The following is an 18498-nucleotide window of genomic DNA, read 5'->3' as shown; positions in this document are numbered from 1 at the left end:
AAAGGTCCGACCGGGGTCGGTTTCCAGCTCAGCGTCTGGGATCTCCGCTGAGCCCGCTTCCGACGCTCGGCTTCCTCCCAACCTTCCTGTCGCCGTGGCCGGCCACCGAGAGCCCGCCCGGCTCCTTCCGTGGGTCTGGACTTGGGACCGCCGCAACGGAGCCGTCCGTCCGTCCGTCCGTCCGCGTGCAGTCGGCCGCCGACGCTGGTTCTCGTGCTTCGCCTCATCACGACCTCATTGTTGCTGGTTTTTTTTTTTTTTTTGTGTGCGTGTGTCAAGTGTCTTTTTGAAAAGCGCCTGAGAAAGTTGATGTATTATCATTTTCAAAAGGTCACCTGCGGGGGTTGCATCTTCTTATTTATTGAAGACATTTCACATTGAATCCAAGAGGCTTCTCATTTTGAAATATTACAATCCACACAGACACATCAGGCTCACATTTCAGCTCGTTTACAATCTTGACGATCACGCGTGCTTCAAGTCACACGAGATAATAATAACTTACTAAAATGTGGCAGTTTGACGGGAAACGTCGAGCGCAAGCGAAAAAATAGCCAAAAAAGCCGCTTTGGAATACAGTCCTGGAAAAAGTTCAACCGCTTTCAGGTCTTTCGAGCACGTCTGTGGCCTCCGACAATTAGCAATATTTTCATTGTAGATCTGCACGGAATGTGGCTGAGAAACAGAAAATGTTGCTTGTGCGCCCTCCGGTGGCCAACAACCGGTAAGGACATTTGCTTGCACCCCGCAAGTCGTTCGGTCTCACATCCAAAGTCACGTTTGTCCACCGCTGGACGGATAAAGTCGTGGACGGAAGAGGAGGACAAAAAAAAGAGAGACCACTCAGTGGCGCCTCCTGAGGAACAAAGTGGAAATGCACGGTCTGTCCCCCCCCCCCCCCCCCCCCCGCCACCAAGAGAAGACTGCACTAAAGCCAAACAAAAAGCGACGAGCGCCGACACGCCAGCCAGGAATGTGCGATTCCAAAAACCAGCTTTGGAGGCCACGTGGAGCAACTTGCACAAATCAGAAAAAAAAGGTCTTTGGTTGTCACGGCGACCGACACATTCCCGAGAGTCCGTGTCGGGACTCGAGCGCGGTTGCCGCCTCGCGCTGCCATTGGCCGCTTCAAACACACACGCGCACTCCGATTGGTGGCTTTGTGTCAAAGCGGGGAACGACTTCCCTTTTTATTCTCTTCAACCCACAACAAAAAATGCAAACATTTTGTCTTCAAAGCCATGAAAAAAACAAAACAAAAAAACAACTCGTGGAAGCGAGCCGCGCTTGGCGGTGTGGATCGACAGGTCACGTGACAAAGCGCCAACGTGCCGCCGCCGCCGCTTTTCACACAATAAATACTTCAGCGCTCACACAAAGACCAAATCCATATGTACAAAAAAATGAAACGCTGCTTTCCCGCCAAGTCCCGGCACAGCCCCGCCCACTGCATCCGCGCATGTGTGCGGGGTGGATGTCAGGGGTCAGGGGTCACAGGTTCAGCAATGTCGCGCACACGCGAGCCACGTTGCTGAACCTGCAAATCGTGTGCTGACCCTCCATAAAAAATGGCGCCCGTGGGACAAGAGAAATCATTTTTGTTTCTTTTAAACAGAGACCCCCCCCCCCCCCTTCTGTCGGGCCTGCTTTGAGAAAATACTTAATAATTTTTAGAGGGGGGGAGCAACATTTGTTCGAATTTGTAGCCCGACTGTGGTGATATTTGCGTGGAGCATCTTTTACCACGAGTCAATTTTGGAACGACGGGGGAGGGGCAACGCAGCGACACCGTAGGAAGCCATCTTGCTAGCAGCGACACGTCGGGAAGTGGCCCGGATCGGTCGATCGCTCGACGTGTCGCCCACGCCTCAATCGAGCGATGACGGATGGATTTTTAAAAACATTTTTGCCGCTCGTTCACCAATCGACCGGAAGTGCCTCGGAGATGGACGAGAAGACGGCGCTCGCTCGACCCGTCGGGTGCCCCTGCGGTTCACGTTTAAAGGTTGCTGGGATTGAGCGCGTTGCTTAGTGCTGCCCCTCCGGGAGAGAAGTGGAATTACACCTTTTCACTTTGGTCATTTCATGATTTTTGGTGGTCAAGTGTGGGGGGAAAAAAAAACCGCTCTTGGCTGTGGAGGCAAATAAAGAAATACGGACGTCAGGTTTTTAGGAGTCGCAGCAGCGGGCGGGGCGGAAACAAGGCGGGCGGCGGCGTTCACGTTGAAGACGACAAACCAGACAACGGACAGGACGAGGAAGAGGGCGCCGCCACGGACCAAAAGTCGGCGTGGTGCGTCCGGAATGCAGCGGGGAGACGCCGCAACTTTGGCGTTTGGACTGGAAGCTCCTACAAAAACGCACAAACAACAAGCGTGAGGCTGAAGCGTTTCCCACAATTCGCGTTCCTTCGCCCCCGACGGCCTGATGAGCGGCCATCTCAACGGTAACCGTGGCAACAACAACACGCGCGAGCGGCTCACAGACTCACCGGTTGCGTGCGCGACGCCCGCTAGTACGGCGACTCCACCCTGAAGAGAGAAAAAGACGAGCGACCAATAAAAACGTCAGGGATGGGGCAGGGTCCAGTGAGGCCAGTTGGGTTTCAAAGTGGGGGGGCTACCACGAACAATCAGTCACCAAAATTTTTGCTCTCGTTTGCGTTTGACTTCATTTTTCTTAAAATGTCATCTCCACAGCGGCAGCACCAACAAATACTTACGGAACTTTCTGTCTGCAGTAGAGGACGACCCCGACGGCCACGCCCAAGGCGGCCAGGACGCCGATGATGATGCCCGCGATGGCGCCGTCCGAGAGGCCTTCGTCCAGCGTGCCCTCCTCTGAAGCACGACAGTCGGGTTGCGACCGTGAACCCAAAAGGCCCCGCCGAAGCGAGCCGACCCGGCGCCGTCTCACCTTTGACCGCCAGCCTGTGCGTGTACGAAGCGTTCTTGCCGGTGACGGCGTTGTGGGCCCGGCACGCGTAAGCGCCCGCGTTCTTGTAGACGGCCTCGGCGATGGCGTACGTGGGCGTCTCCACGCCGCTCAGCGTCCCGTTGAACGTCCAAGTGAAGTTGGCGGGGGGGACGGACGCGGCCGCGCAGCGCAGGGTGACGGCGTCGCCCACCTCCACCGCGCTCTCGCCGCTCACCGTCGCCCCCTCGGGTCCGTCTGCGGAAGGGCAAAATCTTTGGGACCCGTTTCCACTTCAAATCATTCCACAAAACCGGGGAAAGATGAGCATTTTTCGTCGGCAGAGGCGTTTTTGGGACGCGATGGCGAATCTTCTGCTTTGGCCAAGTGGGGGCTCACTCACAGTTGACCAGCAGCTCGTAGACGGCTTCCAGCTCGCTGACGGCGTTGGCGAGGCGGCACGCGTAGCGCCCGTTGTCGTCCCCGTGCAGCGGCGCCAAGCTGAGCCAGGAGCCGTCGGGCGCCGCGCTCACGCGGCCGCCGTCGGTCGCCAGGGGCCGGCCGTCCTTTAGCCACGTCCTTCGGTCCGCGACGCCCGCCGCCGCCCGGCAGCTGAGGTTGGCCGAGTGCTCGCCGGCCAGGAGGACGGCGTCGGGGGCCGGGCCGCTCAGCAGCGCGCCCGACAGCGCTTCTGGATGGAGACGGGAAGGTTCAATTCCGGATACCGCGATGCAGACGCACGGCCGCCGCTTCATTCTTGCACTTTTTCCCACTTTCGAGCGCAACGATGAAAGGATTCGTCGGACGTCGCAAATAATCCACGTCCGATCGATGGTCGCGTGCGGGGCAAGATTTTCCGCCACTTATTCTGAAAACTCGGAATTTTCTTGCGTTTTGCCGACTTGGAAAAGCCATCGCTGGACCAAATCAGCAAAGTCAATCACAATCCATTTTTCTGCACCGGCAATTTCAAATCCAATCCTGTTTTTCAACAAAGCATCAACGAGGTGATCGGAAAAAAGGTTTGACTTCTCGACAGATCGATCAATGATGAATGATGTCCAAATCCAAAGTGACGCACTCATTTTCGAACGCAGGACTTTGGTCGTCGCGCAAGCAGAAGACGAAGAAATGAGCAAAAGTCTCCGGGGGAGAATTTATGCGCGCAGCCGACACACCCACAAAACACACACACGGACCGGACCGGACCGGCCCGGCAGGTTTCCGCAAGCGTGAACAGATTGGGGGGGGGCGAACGGCTGCCTTCCGCCTCGCGGGGCGACTCACCCACGACGGCGAAGGAGACGGCGGGGGACGAGACGACTCGCCCCGTCTTGGCGTTGGCGGCTCTGCACGTGTACTGGCTCATTTCCCGCCACAGGGGGCGCCGCCGCACGGCCTCCAGCGGCAGCACGGCTCCGACGGAGTCCATCAGGGTCTCGTTCTGGTACCACGCAAAGGTGGCCGCCGGGGCGGACCCCGCCGCGCACGTCAGGTTGAAGTCGGAGTCGGCCCGGACGAACGGGGACGGGTCGGAGGCCGTGACGGTGACCTCGTCCGGACCGTCTGGACGCAACGGAGGTCGGCTGTAGGTCCGACGAAGGAAAGGAGGCGCGCGGACGGAACGCCGCCGTACTCACAGTGGACGGGCAGGCTGAAGGGGGCGCTCTTCTCCGTGTCCAGTTGGTTGGCGGCGCTGCAAAAAATGGGTCGCGCCAGGTCGGTGCGCAGGATGCGCGCGATCATCAGCTGACTGCTGGTCTCGCTCTGCGGGCAAAACGCGAGCGGCGCTCAGAGGCGGAAACGGGACGCGGCCGACGGCGACCTCCGACCTGCGCGACGGACAGCCGCTCGCCGTCGTCGATGGGCTCGGTCTCGTTGAGCCAGGTGAACCGCAGGAAGGATCCCTTGGCGGCGCAGGACAGGACCAGCGTGCTGTTGTGCTCCACCGCCTCGGCCAAGTCAGCGCTCACCAGCACGTCCGACACCGGTTCTGAAGAGCGACGCGCCCGCCGTGAGAGCCGACCTTTTGCCTGCCAGCGTTCCGCCCGTCGTCAACCCGAACGAATCCCAAACTTTTGCGCCTCCCGTTTGTCGATCGCTTTGGCTCGGCCGAGTGCCTTTGCAAACTTTTCAAAATAAAAGCCTGCGTGCGATTCCAACCAAGTGCAAAACGTTGAGCTCATTTCATTTGATTCCACGCAACTCGTCTCAAAATTGTGGAGAAAATGTTGGCTTACTTTTTGGCTCAGCTTTTCTTTAATTAAGGGGGGGGGGGGGGGGGGAAGGGGCGAGACAACTCACACCTAATGGCCGATCCTTCCGCCAAGGAAAGCAGTCCCCGTCGTCAAACGCTGCGGGGGGTGCGGCGGGGCCAAAAATCCGGATATGGCGTCACCGCCACGGCACGCAGAAGGTGCGAACGGAGGGGAAATGACACGCCCGGAATGTTCGCGATCGAAGCCCGAAGGTGAGCCGAGAGCTATCCCTCCGCCCGGGGAAATAGTCCGTGCGCCGATTTTCTTCTTATCATTTTTTTCCCGCTTGCTTTCCTTGCTCAACACCCCCCCCCCCCCCGCGATGAAGCAATAAAGTTTGACATTCGCACGTCACTCTTTTACCCGAGCTTCAAAGATTTGGAGAAAGAAATTCCGACCCACTCACCCAGCACGCGCAACCGAATTTCGGCGGTCTCGGTCCCGCCGTCCGCGTTCACGACGCTGACGCTGAAGTCTCCGCTGTCGCCCGTCGTGAGCGCGCTGAGCCGCAGCGCGCCGCTGGTGGCGTCCACGGACGCGCGCCCCAGGTAGGGCGCGTTCACCTTGAGTCCGGCGGAGCCCACGGTGGCCACGTGGATCTGCTCGCGGCCGTCGTTGAAGTTCCAGATGATGAACGAGTACTCTGGATTCTGCAGGAGGGTGACGAGGGTGACGTTCTTGCCCACCGCGGCGTCCACGGGGCCCGGCGGGAGGATGTCCCGCGCCGCCGCGCTCCGCCACCCTGCGTGCGAGGTTCGGTACCGCTCAGTCGGGACCTGGCAATTTTACCTGCGAGCGGCGGGAGGCGCGTTCCCGACGATTACCCGACATGCCGAGCAAAAGCGCGACGATGGCGGTCGCCGCCGTCGTCGTCGTCGTCGCCGCCATCGTCATCTTTGAGGAGCGGGGAGCGAAATGCGCCGCGGGAGCCGCGCCCGCTCCGGCGCGCGGACACACCCCGGCAGGTGAGTCGGCGCATGCGCACTGCGGGACGAAGGGGAGGAGCCGGCAGCCTGCGCGCAGGGGCTCATTCACGTCTTCCGAAAAGAAAAAAAAAAAAACCAAACCAAAAAAAAAAACCAACGAAAAGCAAAAGAACGAGCTCGAACGTGCCTTTCAAACTACCCTCCCCCGTTTTGCGCCATCTTTGACCGGATGTCAAGTGTCTCGCGTTCCAATACGCCCTGAACTTCATCGTACTTGCCCTCCCCAATATGGCCGCCACCTAGGTACGTGCGTTGGTTTCGCTGCCCTGACATTTTGTCTTCATTTGGACTGATTAGGGCTCCTTGTGATGACGTCACTTTCCGTGTTACGCTTGCCTAGTTTTGACTTTTGCTTTTTGGAGCTTCTTTGGCGGATGAAGTTTGTCCGGCCGGCCGAGCGTGGACGCGACATGAAGCGAGTGGCTTCTTTTCAAATTCTGCTTCTTTGCTTTCACGGCGCCTCCGCCGGTAAGTTTGGTTTTCATGGCGGTCCACTCGAAAGTAAAGCGAAGCTTCTTGAGTCGCTTTGCTCCGGGTTCGTTGTGTTCGTTCGTTACCAGAGCAACGTGCATCCGCGTCCACTTGGGCCTACTCGTGTGGGTCCTCCCGAATAGGTGGCCCGTGACGGGGTCACACGTTCAAGATCGACCTTTGAAACGCGTCCAGCCAAATAAACGTCAGTGACGTCAAGTCAGGCCTGTTCTGCGCCTTCTTCGAGGAAAGTTTCCAAAAGCAATTTGCGCCTGTTGAAAAGACGTCTTTGGCCTTCCCGGTCGCGTCGACTGCGACACATTCTACCGGTGGAAGGTTCCGACCTCCACCGGTCGTCCGTGAGCCGATCCCGGCCCGAGACTTGCCCTCGAAATTTTCCCTTTTAAAAGCCCAATCTGGAATCGGGAGGTCGCGAGAGCCAAAGGCAGACAACGCGGGATAAGTTTGTTCATTCCCGGCCGGGAACGCCGGACGTCCGGCGGTCGTTTGCAAAGTTGACATTTTCGTCACAAATGAATCGAAGCGCTTCTCATCAAATAGAGCAAAGGTGGCAACGTAAACGCGACCCGCGACATTCGGACTTTTAACAACAACAACAATAATAATAATAATAGAAACGAGCCGGGGAAGTTTCCCCGAAAAAGGCTGACCCGGGTTTGTTGCGCGCCTCCCAGTCCTGCACTCTCTGCGGCACGTGTACACGGTGAGCAGCGGCATCCCGCGCCTCCCGCACGTGACGGCGGCGGTGCTGGTGGACGGCGTGCAGACGGAACATTACGACAGCCGCACCGGGACGGCGGCGGCCAAGCAGGACTGGATGCACGCCGTCGTCCGCCGACACCCCGACTACTGGAAGGAGCAGACGACCTTCTGGCGAGGACAGGAACACTTTGGCAACATCAACATGGCGATCCTCCTGGAGCGGTTCAACCAATCGGACGGTACGCCGCCTCTCTTTTTACAGCGGGCCGACGGAGCCCCCGCCGGGCGGGCTAACGGCGGCGCGCGCGCCCGCCCGCCCTCAGGCGGCGTCCACGTGTTCCAGGTGCTGCACGGCTGCGAGTACGACGACGAGAGCGGCGACGCGTCGGGCTTCAACCACCACAGCTACGACGCCGACACCACGCTGGTTCTGGACGTGGAGCGCCGCATGTGGGTGGCGCTCAAACCTCAGCTGGAGCCCACCAGCCGCAAGTGGAACCAAAACCACGGCTGGCTGGAGTTCATGGAGCACCGGCTGCTGCGGGAATGTCCGCAGCGCCTCGCCGAGACGCTGGAATTGGGCGAGGACGTCCTGCGCCGGATACGTGAGTCCGCGCGCCGTTTTCAACTTGTATGGAACTAAGAGAAGGTGCGCGTGGAACGTAGGGTTAGGTTGCTTCCGGCAAAGTACGTCTTCGTTTTTGTCCTCGACGTCAGATCGGCGGCGACATCCCGTAATGCCAACAGGGTTTTTTTTTTTGTGCATTTTGCACATTTGTCACCAAAAATGAAATGATTCATTTCCCGCTGCGCATTCCTCACAGGGCAGTTTTTTTCTCCCCCCCCCCCCAGAGCGCCCCCTGGTGTCCCTGCTGCAGACGCGGCCCTCGGCGCCCGTCACGTGCCACGCCACGGGCTTCCACCCCGACAAGGCGGACGTGTTCTGGACGCACGACGACGAGCAGGTCCACGACGACCGCGTGGAGCACGGCCAGCTGCTCCGCAACCACGACGGGACCTTCCAGCTCGCCGTGAGCCTGCGGGTCGCCGGGGTGCCGCCCGCTGACTGGCGCCGCTACGCCTGCGTCTTCACCCTCGACGGGCTTCCCGAGGCCGTCGTCACCCAGCTGGACGCCGCCAAGATCAGAACCAACTACGGTAAGGGGGCCGTCGAGGCCCGGTGAGCCGGGCCGACCGGAGCCGCGTTCGGCTGGCCGCGCCCCTTAAAGGCACACAAATGCCCTTATCTAGTGTGTGCGTGTGGGACTTTCAGCTACGTTGCTCTTCAGTGAAGGTTTTGTTTTTTTTTTTTTTTTTAAATCAATTCATTCAGCAAAGTACTGAGATATTATTGAAATATTGGATGGTTGCAGCTCCAATTGTGAGATTTTACAGTCCGGTGTCGTTTTCCTCGCTTTCAAAAATGGGCCGGGGTGAGTTTTTTTGGTTTTTTTGGGGGGGGGGGGCGTGAATTTGTTCTGTTCCAAGCTCGGTCATGAAAGATTCCGCGAAATCGAGTTTGAGCTCCAACTGAGAGTCAAAAAGGTGGCGAAACGACGACTCCGTGATCAAAAGTTGGGCGGACGAGCGAGTGACGGCTGAACTTTGCCTTGCAGTCGAGCCCACGGACGGCGCCGGCGTCGTCGTGGCCGCCGTCGCGATCGTCGCCGTCCTGGCGGCGTCGACGGGGGTCGGCCTTCTCGTCTACAGGAGGCGGCGAAGCCAGCGCGGGGGTGAGACGTCGCCGCGGCGACGCGCCGTCCCGCGCGAGTACGCAGACGCCGGCGATGACGCCCTCGACGGTGAGCGGAATCCGTCCATCGATCGATGGACGAGATGAACAGCTGCTTTGTCCTTTTATTTGCAGGTGGTGACCAGCAGGGGGAGACGTTGCAAAGTCAGGTGTCCCCAGCCTGACCTTTCGACAAGTTCCAAAGTATCCTCGTTGCTTTGTTTATGCCGGTGGCAGGAAGAACAGTTCCGTGTTCGTCCCAAGCGAGTGTTTTCATTTTTCATGCTTTCAGCTTCCAGTTGCACACACGGAAGGAAATTCGGGAGTCGCCGCTCACCATTTCAGTCAGCAGCCGTCGGAGAAAAGAATTACAAATGTTTTGTTTTCATCAGGAAAAAAAAAATTGGGCACGTGGGTAACGTCAGTGGCCGGGACCTTTTCTCAACCCCGTCCCGCACACTTCAGTCATATTGAATTTTTCACTGGAATCTGGAATACATTGCGTCATCCGCTTTCAAGTATTTCTTTCGGACTTTGCACTTTATTAATCCGTTTGTTGTTTTACGGGGGAGGTATCGTCGGCCCCTCGGAGCCTCTGCAAGGTGGCGACGAAAATTAAAGACGACGAGGTCACGTGACCACCCCCAAAACGCGCTAACGTCCCGACCCGGAAGCTCACTGCCGACGTGCTTACGTTGCACCAGTTGCCTCCTTGACGTATTCCCCCCCCCCCCCACGAAAAGTAAGCGTGCCAAGTATCGATTGTGTATTCTGTACATAATTGTCACGGAGGACGCAAAGTTGTCGGCTAACTGGCCTCTCAAAATACTGCAACCCGTTGAAGTGTGCGCTCGCGTGACTTACTTACTGGTGTCTTTTAAAATTCTTACTGACATAAATACTCTTAAAACAGAAGAATAAAGAAATGCCACAAGTTGTTATAACAAGCTGAGGTCAGCGATGAAATTTCCCCCTGACGACTTCCTGAATCCAAAGTGACATCCTCAATGATTGACAAACGGTGGCGCTTTTTTTCAACTCAATTAGCTTAGCATCCTAATTTGCGCCATTAGCTCCGTCCCGCCAGGATGGTCCGAAAGTTGGAGGGGGGGGCGGGGCGGGGCGAATCCGGCGGTTGCCGTCGCCGGGGGGGGGAGGGGCAGGACGTGTCTTCTGCGGACGCTCTGCCGCTTCAGCACCTGGACCGTCCCCGGGCGACCTCAGCCGAAACGCGTCATTGAGGCTCCTCCGTTGCCTCAGCGTCCGGACGATCCCGACGAGGCGGACACGTTGGGCAGGAACAGAGGTTTGGGCGGCACTTTGGGCTTGAGTGAGACAGCGCGGCGCACGCCGTTAGCCTGAGAGATGCTCCCGCGCTGCGCGTGCGCTCCTTCGCTGTAGCTGTGTTGGCGCGTCAGGCAGGCCCGGGCCGCCGCCGCCCTCTGGCGTCCCCCGCGGGCGGCGGGCGGGGCAGGGGGTCCGTCGGCGGCCGCCGTGTTGGTTCTGAGCAGGAAGCGGTGGAGCGGCGGCGGCGCCCCCCGCTGGCTGAAGCTATGATGGCGCGGCAGGCCGCCGGCCGTCTTGACGGGGGCGGCGCCTCGGGGGCGGACCGGCGTCGCGGCGTGAGCGTTCCGTTGTAGCGCTCGGGTCCCGGAGACCGGCTGCTGGTTGCCGTGGTGACGGCTGCGATTAAAGCTGTGGGATCGCGTCTTGCCGCCGTGATGGTTGTGGTGATGATGATGATGATGATGATGAAGTCCTGCGGAAGTGGACGTCAGGACCCTGATGCCGCCGCCGCCGCCGCCCTGCTGGATGTGCTTCAGAAGCTCGTCAAGCGCAGACGCGTCCGACCCGGGCCCCGAAGGCGCGCGGCGCCGTTCCGGGTCCGAGTTGGGCGTGGGAGGAGCTGAGGGGTCGCCGTCCGCCACGCCGGAGGAGACCAACTGTACAAAAGTGTGGGAAATATGGAGGGGTTAGGATTGGTCAATACCGGAAAAGACACGCCCCGCCGCCGCTGAATTTTGAAATGTTCCCGTCGTGGCCGCTTCACAGGGACAGGGGGGAGGAGTCCAGATCCAGCACCGCGTACCGGTTTCGGGCCGACTCGGGGCTCCGCCGCGGGAATCGGCCGGCGCGCAATCGGGCCGTCGGACGCCGGCCACGCGTGCGTCTGCGGGTGGGGCGAGGCGCCCCTTTTGTCCTCCTGCGGGAGACCAAGCTCATCACTTCCCGATTCCGCGCCCCCCCCCGACTCCGCAGCTCACCTGCGACGCGGCGTCCGGGAGCCCGCCGAGGGGCAGCGACGCCTCCGGGTCCTTGGTGAACTTCCCGTTCCGGAACCGCGCCGCCAGGAGGCCCGACAGCGTTGCCCCCAGGACGAAGGCCAGCAGCACGCAGGCGATCAGCAGCGTGTAGTGGACGTGAGACGCCGGATCTCCGTCGGCGCCCGTGACACCTGAAACGCGCGGCGGCCGTTTCGGTGCCGCGTTGGAACCCGACGAGGGAAGGTCGGGAGGCGGGGCTTACTGTAAGTGGAGTCAGCGGGCGGGTCCCGGTCACGAGACGTCGCCAAGATGTCGGCTGCGCAAACGGAAGAAGAACTTTCGGTTTTTGTACCCGCACGCGCCGCAGGCGGCGCCGCATCTCACCGTGACAGGCGGCGGCCTCCGAGTGGTCTCCCTCGATGTCTTGTTCGAAGCCCGCCCTGCCGACGGAGAGGAGGAGTCGAACGGCGGCAGGCGTCAAACCACTTTATTCGATGAATTGTTTCGGCTCCAGGATTGGATACACGGATCAGGAAGCGACACGCACACGTACTTGAAGCCGGGCGCCACGTCGGCACAACTTCCCGTGCGCAGCCAGATGCAGTAGGGGTCGCGGGAGGCCAGACACGCCCTGCCAGACAGCACAGCCGCCCGCCGGCGCCTTTCACGTGAAAACGGGCGAGCGGGCGGGCGGCGCTCGAACATCTAACCTCTTGCACGCGCCGTGACGTCCGCATCGGCTCAGCGGCACGCGGACGAGGCAGCCGCGGAAGGCCACGAACAAGGCGTGGTGCTCCTTGTCCAGCTCCAGGGCCAAAACCCTGCGGTCCTCCTCCTGGACGCCGAGGTCGCACCTGAGGACGTTTGCGCACCGTTGACACTTTGACTCGGCGTTAGCTGACTGCTAACGTGCGACATGAAATCCGCTACGAGTGCTGGCGCGACACAGGGAGACCGACAATGTAACAGTACTGAAGATAAAAAATTGCAGATTTTTAGTACAGTCCTTCCTTCCGTCCCGTTTGTGTAATTTTTTTCAATGCGTTTGTACTGTTTTCCGAGCGTTTGCAGGCCTATTTGTGTCTTACAGTCCACACAAAAAAAAAAAAAAAAAAAAGCACAAATTTCCCTTTTTGCCGACTGGACTGTCAGGAGATGAGAGACTACGGCGGGAGATGAAAAAAAAAAAAAAAATCCGACTGAACACTGGGCCAGCGTTTAGCTTTTAGCTGAGCAACGACGACTTCGAGAAACTAGCGTGGGAGCTGCCGTTAGCATCGCGCGTCTCACTTGTCACGGTCGTAGACGTGGATGTCTTCCAGGAGTTTGGAGCCCACCGGGTCTCCGTGAAGCGCCGAGGCCAGGACCTTGGCCACCCGGCCGTCCTCGGAGCCCAAGAACACCACCGTGCGGTCCTTGTACGGACCCGCCGAAACGTCAGCCGCGATCCGCGTCAGCTTGGACCTGCCGGGGAGCCCGCGGACGCCGCATCGAGCTAGCTTAGCTCCCGAAGGAAGGAGGGAAAACATGGCCGCGCGCGTCTCCTTGCCTGCTGGCGGTCCTGGTGTAAAATGGCCGCCGGTTGACGGCGAGCACGGCCTCGTCCATCAGCGGGTAAGATTTGATGAACGACAGCGTCTCATCCGGGAAATCGACCGAGGATTTGAAGTCGGCGGCCGAGGCGTCGCCGGCGCACGCGCCGGGCCTGCGAGAAGGGATGCCACGTTATCACCGAGCGGACGATTCCGTCGCGTGTGGAGCGCGGGAGGTCTAACCGCGGGCTGGGCACCGCGTCCTCGGGCACGGCCGTCCACGGCGCGTCGCCGGCGCGCTGCTCTTTGAACTTCCCGCTAAAGGCTTTCTCCACGTCGTCCATGTGGAAGGCGCACACCGCCGAGCCGGGAATGCTGCGGCACACAAAACGAGTCAGCGGCGAGCCGCGACCTGCGGCTCACTTCCCGTCGGTCGCTTTTTCAGCGTAGCGCCCAACTGTTAGCTTAGCTTCGGCCTGGATCGGCACCCGATTGTTAGCTTATGTTTTGCTAGCCGTCAGCTTCGCCGAGCGAGGACCTGTTAGCCTGCGTGGTGAAGACCGCCAGCACGGTGGGCCGTCCGTCGATGTGCAGAATGCCCGTCAGCGACTGCAGGACGTCGAAGTAGAAGAGAGAATCTCCGGGAAGGGAACAGTTCAGACGAGCCTGAGGCGACACAACAACGGTGCCCGCTTCCCGTCAGGCGTCGCGTCTGGATTGACTTTGGCGCGGCACGTGCACGTGAACAACTTCCTGTTAGCGGTCAAACCCACGCCACCGACTTCCCGTTTAGCCGACCGGCACGTCGTCAACTTCCCGTTCCGCGTCACATCGCCGCCGCCGCCGTCAAATCGACGCTTCCTGTTTTGCGCCCTACCGGCGCTTCCTGTCGTGCGAGTGAAAGTTCACCTTGAGGAAAGAAGTCCAGTACTTGTCCAGAACTCTGGGAGAGCCGCCGTTGTCGTTTTTGCAGACTCTGGCCACCCGGGAAAAGAAGACCTGCGGGGACGACAGACAGAGCTCGGCGGCGTCCGGTCACGGCGACCGCTCGTTCCTACCAACCTTCCCCAGGGTGGTGTACTCGGCCGCCATCTCGCTGAAGAAAAAGTAGACGTAGCTCCCGTAGTCCACGGCGTGCAGGAAGCGAGGCTCTGCGACGGGCGATGACATTACGAAATAATACGAAAACGTCACCACGACGAGGGCGACGCCCACCTCGCAGCCACTTGGAGTCGTACTTGACGGTCCTGAGGACGGGCCGGCCCTCCCCGAGGCTCCGGTAGACGACCGAGTCGCTGGCCAGGAAGTCCGTCACGGTGGCCGAGTAGAAGTCTCCGCCTGGCGTCGAGGTCAGAGGTCAGAGGTCACGCCCACGCCACGCCACGCCACGCCCAAACGGCACGGGGGCCGGGCCGACGGGCCCGCGTTACCCGCGAACGTTCCCGCGTTGGACTGGCCCGACTCGAAGGGGCAGCGGGCCTGACCGGGCAAGTCCGGCCCCACCTGCTCCAACGTGCTCATCTGCCGACGTTCCCGCAATGTCACGGCCGGGTCACCCCGAGGTCAAAAGGTCAGGCCTCGGTCTACCTTGTAGTTCCGGCACGACGGGTTGAAGGCGTTGGTCCCGCACACGAACAGCGTCTCGTCGTCCCGCGCCACCAAAACCTTGATGTAGTTGTAGCACTCGTCCTGACGAAGAAACGGCCAACGCCGACTTAGCTAAGCTAACCCGACTTGGAGAAGGCGCGTCGCCCAAACTCACGCGCTTCTTCCCCCGTACGGCGCACTTGCTGACGTCTGTGGAACGCCACGTCAGCTTCTGGAACAGAAAGCTCACGTCAACTTCCTGCCGTCCGTGTCCCGTTTCCGAGCCGCTCATCCTCAGGGGGGCCGCGAACCGGCCTCCCGAGTCCCCGATCGGACTACCGTCACGTGACCAGACGGACTTTGGAACTCACCGTCTGCGGTACGAAGGCCTCCGCCGCCGTCGTCAAGTTGACAGCAAACACGTGATCCCTGACATGCGACAAAACAAAGGCAGGCATCATCAACAACAACAACAACACACACGTCCTGCGGGCGGGCGCCGACCTGGCCCAGACGAACAGCGCGCGCTTGACCCGCGTCATCCCCTGGAAGTCCAGCCCGAGACGCAGCGCGTCGTCGTCCCGCAGCAGACTTTGGAACGTCGCAAAACCGCCGGATCCTAAAATGACGCACGCACCACGTTGAGCGCGGAGCCGGAAGACGCGACCGCCGGCGCGCGCTCACCGTCCACCACGCTGATGGCGTCCAGATCTCGCGGGAAGGACGACGAGGCGCACAGGAAACAGGAAGCCAAGAGGAGCAGCGCGGGCCGGGCGCGAGGCGGCGTCCGCTCCGGCGACCCGTCGGCCGGGGGCATCTTGCGGGGTCAGCGGCTCATCGCGGGTGTCGGCGGCTGAGGAGAAAAGCCGAATGGCGTGTGATTGGCCGGCTGCTCCCCGTGGCGACCGCTCGACGCGTGAACGTCAAGCAAAAGTCGCGTGACCTGACAAACACCCGCAACAACAACAACACCCATTTCTTTGTTGGCTTGCAGGTGAAGTTGCAGTCTTCCTGTTGACTTCCAGTCTACTTCCTGTCATTTTCTTGCGTTGACTTCCCTTTACGTGGCCCATTTCCCCCCCACTCTACTTCTCGGGTGGATCTTCTTGTCCTTCTTCCTTCCTTCCTTCCTAGGAAGCTCTCGCTAATCTTCTAAAGCTCATCTGCTGCATTAGCGGCGCGCTAACGTTAGCATGGCCATCTGCTCGCCCTTGCCCGGGTCACGTGACTCACGCCGCAACCTTTGACCTGCTTTTCAAGCTTCTGGGCCGAGTGCCCCGCTGAGCGCGCCGGGAAACGCAAAGCGGGAGATGAGACGTGGCGGTTGCCTGTAAAACCTGAAGAACTTGGACGAGATCGGATTAGCGAAGATGCGACGGCACAGCGGGGACACCCCCCGACCTGGATCGCTAATCTAATCCCTGTCTGGCCTCCTCCCGCCAACCGAGGTCAACTCGTGCTGCCCCTCCAACGAAGTGAAAAAGGAGCAAGGAAGGAGACAAAAAAACAAACAAACTCAAGATAATTACTGGATCGTGGGATTATTTAAAAGGCTTAAATCTTCATCAACGCGCACGCTGATCGACGACGACGACGACGTGCAAACTGACGTCAACGCGTCTCATTCGTTTGTGGCACGAGGGAGGGAAGGGAAAAGGGAAAGAGAGAAAGAAAAGGAAGGGAAAAAAATGGAATAAACTGACGGACGGACGGACGGACAGATGAAGGCCGCAGGGCACACGTCTGTTGGCGTGCCACGCCTCCCCCGGCCTTCATTGGGATCAGCTGCAAGTACAAAGCGGTGAGGTGACCGGTGACTGCAATTGGTCTTCCTGGTGACCTTTGACCTCCCCCCGGTGACTCCGCCCACCCACTTCAGCCGACGCCGTCCGGCCCACCTTTGGGATGGTTATCGCTCGGCGGCACCGACCCGAAACAAGATGGCCACCAACTCCGAAAGGAATCGAGGCGGCTCAACGACGACGCCCGCCGGATCCGGAAAGACGACAAACAAAGAGTCGCGGTCACTTTTTTGGAAGTCGGCGGAAGCCATTTTTCCATTTTCCCGCGGACCCAACGACACGATTCCGTTTGGCCGCAGCCAAAAGTCGCTCCGTCACCTGATCCGAGTCTGCGGATCTTCCGTGCATCGATGGAGAAATCGATCAATAACTTGACTCATCCACAAAGTCTGCCAACTGTTCAATATCGCGCACACACGGCGCCAAACTCGGGCGCTTCCTGTCCGACGTACGGAAGCGTTTCGCTGGTGCGGGAATCGAAACGGATCGACGGAGGCAAAGACGCTTTCGGTCGCGGGCCGCCTCCTTCCCAGTTTGAAGCGCACCCCGCCCCAAAATAAAATCACTACCGAGTTCGATTCCCAACACTTTGAGGACCGCAGCTGCAAATTGTTGCGAGCTTCAGCGCAACTTCCATCATTACAAGCGGAGAAAAAAAGTCGGTTGCGAAATTGCATCCAGACATTTCTGGCTGCAATGGACCAAATCCGTCCGGGCTCAGACCGCCCTGCAGTCGAATCGGTGATAGCGAGCAAATATCTGCCCCCCCCCCCCCCCAAAACAACAACAAAAAAAATGACTCTTGTGTAACCTCGTGCGCATTTCATCACCTCGTCGGCGTTTCCTGCCTGCACGTTGAACTTCGGTGACCTATAACCCCGACCCGAGCCGTCGATGACGTCACGTCGCTCAGCCTTGCCGGTGGTTCGACGCCGCGTGATTGGCACCTTTCAAGAATCGGCCCGACTTACCGATGGACGTCCGCGTCGCGAGACATCATCGTCGTCATCATCATCATCATCATCGGAGGCTTTGCAAGCGCTTGGCGGTCCACGAGCACGAGTGGAGGAATTGGGGGGGGCGGGGCGCAAATGGAGAAAGATTAATAAGAGGAGGAGCAGCGGCAACGGGAGGAGGTCTTCCTTCCTTCCCTCCTTCCTTCCTTCCTTCCTTCCTTCCGGTCTTCCTCCCAGACCCCGGCGTCTCCCAGGGCAGGCCGCGCCCACCGACACGTGGGGGCCAATCAGAGGACGGCAAGGGCGACGGGCGTTCGGCTCCGCCTCCTTCACTCCGAGCCGTTTCATTGGCTTTGGGTTGAGATCGCAAAGAAGTTTGACCTTTCACCTTTCTTCAGTCTGATTAGTATTCATTTATTGAATTAGGACCTGCATTCATAATTGCCTTGAATTTTCTTGTTTCTAATGATGATCGACACGATTGCGGCCCAAAATGATGCCACGTCGTCTGCTTCTTATTGACTTCGGAAACATTTTTGGAACGTTTGTTGAGTACCGCTCTTACGTTTATATGCCTAAGCCATCCGAGCCGCTTATCCTCATTTGGGCGAAAGGCGGACCGCGCCCTCGAGCGGTCGCCGGCGGGAAAATAATTCTGGCCGTGAAACGCTCCGAGAATTTTTTTTTCCCACCGTGACCGATTGCGAAAGAAGAAAGGTTAGCGAAAGAGACCCCACAACTGGGTTTCTGGAGACTTTCCTGTTTGTCGACCAGGAAGAAGACGCGAGCGTCCGTCGACGAGCACGTTCCGCCCGCCCAAATCTGCCCGGCAACACGAAGCCGAGCGCCAGCGCCAATCCTCTTCCCGCGACCCCTTTTCTATTCTGCACACGTTTATCAGCATATCAAACATCAGCTCCGAGGCCCCCCCCCCCTTGGGACCCGCAAAAAGGGACACAAAATCCCTTTGCAGCGACTTTCCCGTCGGGCCCGCTGCGCCCGTCGCGGATCTGAAGGAGCGGACGACTGACGACGTGAAAGACGTCGGAATGGACGGCCCGACGCATCCGGGCAGCCGCTTCCCCCTCCCGACGGCTCACTTTGGGCGAGAGGTCGGGCGTGATTTTGGGATGTGGCGGGCGGGGCCGGACTTGAACCCGCAGCAGACGGCGCCATCTGAGATACATTTTCCGCAATATGAGGGTCGGAGTCATCGTTTTTCAGGCCCGCCCGTCTCAAAACGGCAAAGTCACGCTCGATGGCGACTACGTTGG

At 59.4% G+C, this 18498-nt stretch overlaps 3 protein-coding genes across 8 annotated transcripts; 1 reads left to right on the top strand and 2 right to left on the bottom strand.

The window, feature by feature from the left end:
- Positions 1 to 343: 343 nt before the first annotated feature.
- LOC133502628 (carcinoembryonic antigen-related cell adhesion molecule 5-like) lies at positions 344 to 6133 on the bottom strand. Its single transcript, XM_061823649.1, has 10 exons — positions 5996 to 6133; positions 5578 to 5913; positions 4746 to 4906; positions 4554 to 4680; positions 4201 to 4479; positions 3317 to 3604; positions 2917 to 3171; positions 2723 to 2840; positions 2492 to 2531; positions 344 to 2350 (listed from the first exon to the last, which is right to left on the bottom strand). Exons 1-9 carry the CDS (start codon positions 6063 to 6065, stop codon positions 2513 to 2515), a joined length of 1653 nt encoding a protein of 550 aa, XP_061679633.1. The 5' UTR covers positions 6066 to 6133; the 3' UTR covers positions 344 to 2350; positions 2492 to 2512.
- A 20-nt stretch (positions 6134 to 6153) lies between these two features.
- Positions 6154 to 10181, top strand: LOC133502762 (class I histocompatibility antigen, F10 alpha chain-like). Its single transcript, XM_061823974.1, has 6 exons — positions 6154 to 6625; positions 7324 to 7590; positions 7675 to 7956; positions 8204 to 8509; positions 8968 to 9153; positions 9219 to 10181. The coding sequence occupies exons 1-6, from the start codon at positions 6466 to 6468 to the stop codon at positions 9266 to 9268; spliced, it is 1251 nt and encodes a 416-aa protein (XP_061679958.1). The 5' UTR covers positions 6154 to 6465; the 3' UTR covers positions 9269 to 10181.
- Positions 9640 to 17422, bottom strand: LOC133502403 (semaphorin-6D-like). Of its 6 annotated transcripts, none has more exons than XM_061823166.1 (21): positions 17240 to 17422; positions 15151 to 15319; positions 14971 to 15085; positions 14838 to 14895; positions 14642 to 14698; positions 14467 to 14568; positions 14310 to 14400; positions 14095 to 14217; positions 13942 to 14030; positions 13789 to 13878; positions 13418 to 13545; positions 13123 to 13254; positions 12897 to 13052; positions 12638 to 12811; positions 12058 to 12201; positions 11895 to 11978; positions 11732 to 11787; positions 11610 to 11663; positions 11348 to 11538; positions 11173 to 11286; positions 9640 to 11026 (listed from the first exon to the last, which is right to left on the bottom strand). In XM_061823166.1, the coding sequence occupies exons 2-21, from the start codon at positions 15281 to 15283 to the stop codon at positions 10340 to 10342; spliced, it is 2778 nt and encodes a 925-aa protein (XP_061679150.1). In that variant the 5' UTR covers positions 15284 to 15319; positions 17240 to 17422; the 3' UTR covers positions 9640 to 10339. The 6 variants fall into 6 exon arrangements, with proteins under 6 accessions (XP_061679150.1, XP_061679193.1, XP_061679159.1 ...); XM_061823209.1 differs by having other exon boundaries at positions 11901 to 11978; positions 17240 to 17421; XM_061823175.1 differs by lacking the exon at positions 17240 to 17422 and adding an exon at positions 17099 to 17227.
- Between the last annotated feature and the right edge of the window lie 1076 nt (positions 17423 to 18498).

The sequence above is a fragment of the Syngnathoides biaculeatus genome, chromosome 1 (assembly GCF_019802595.1).
Source record: "Syngnathoides biaculeatus isolate LvHL_M chromosome 1, ASM1980259v1, whole genome shotgun sequence".
NCBI lineage: Eukaryota > Metazoa > Chordata > Actinopteri > Syngnathiformes > Syngnathidae > Syngnathoides > Syngnathoides biaculeatus.
Note: the sequence above shows the minus strand (reverse complement) of the source record. Positions and strands in the feature narration are given on the sequence as shown.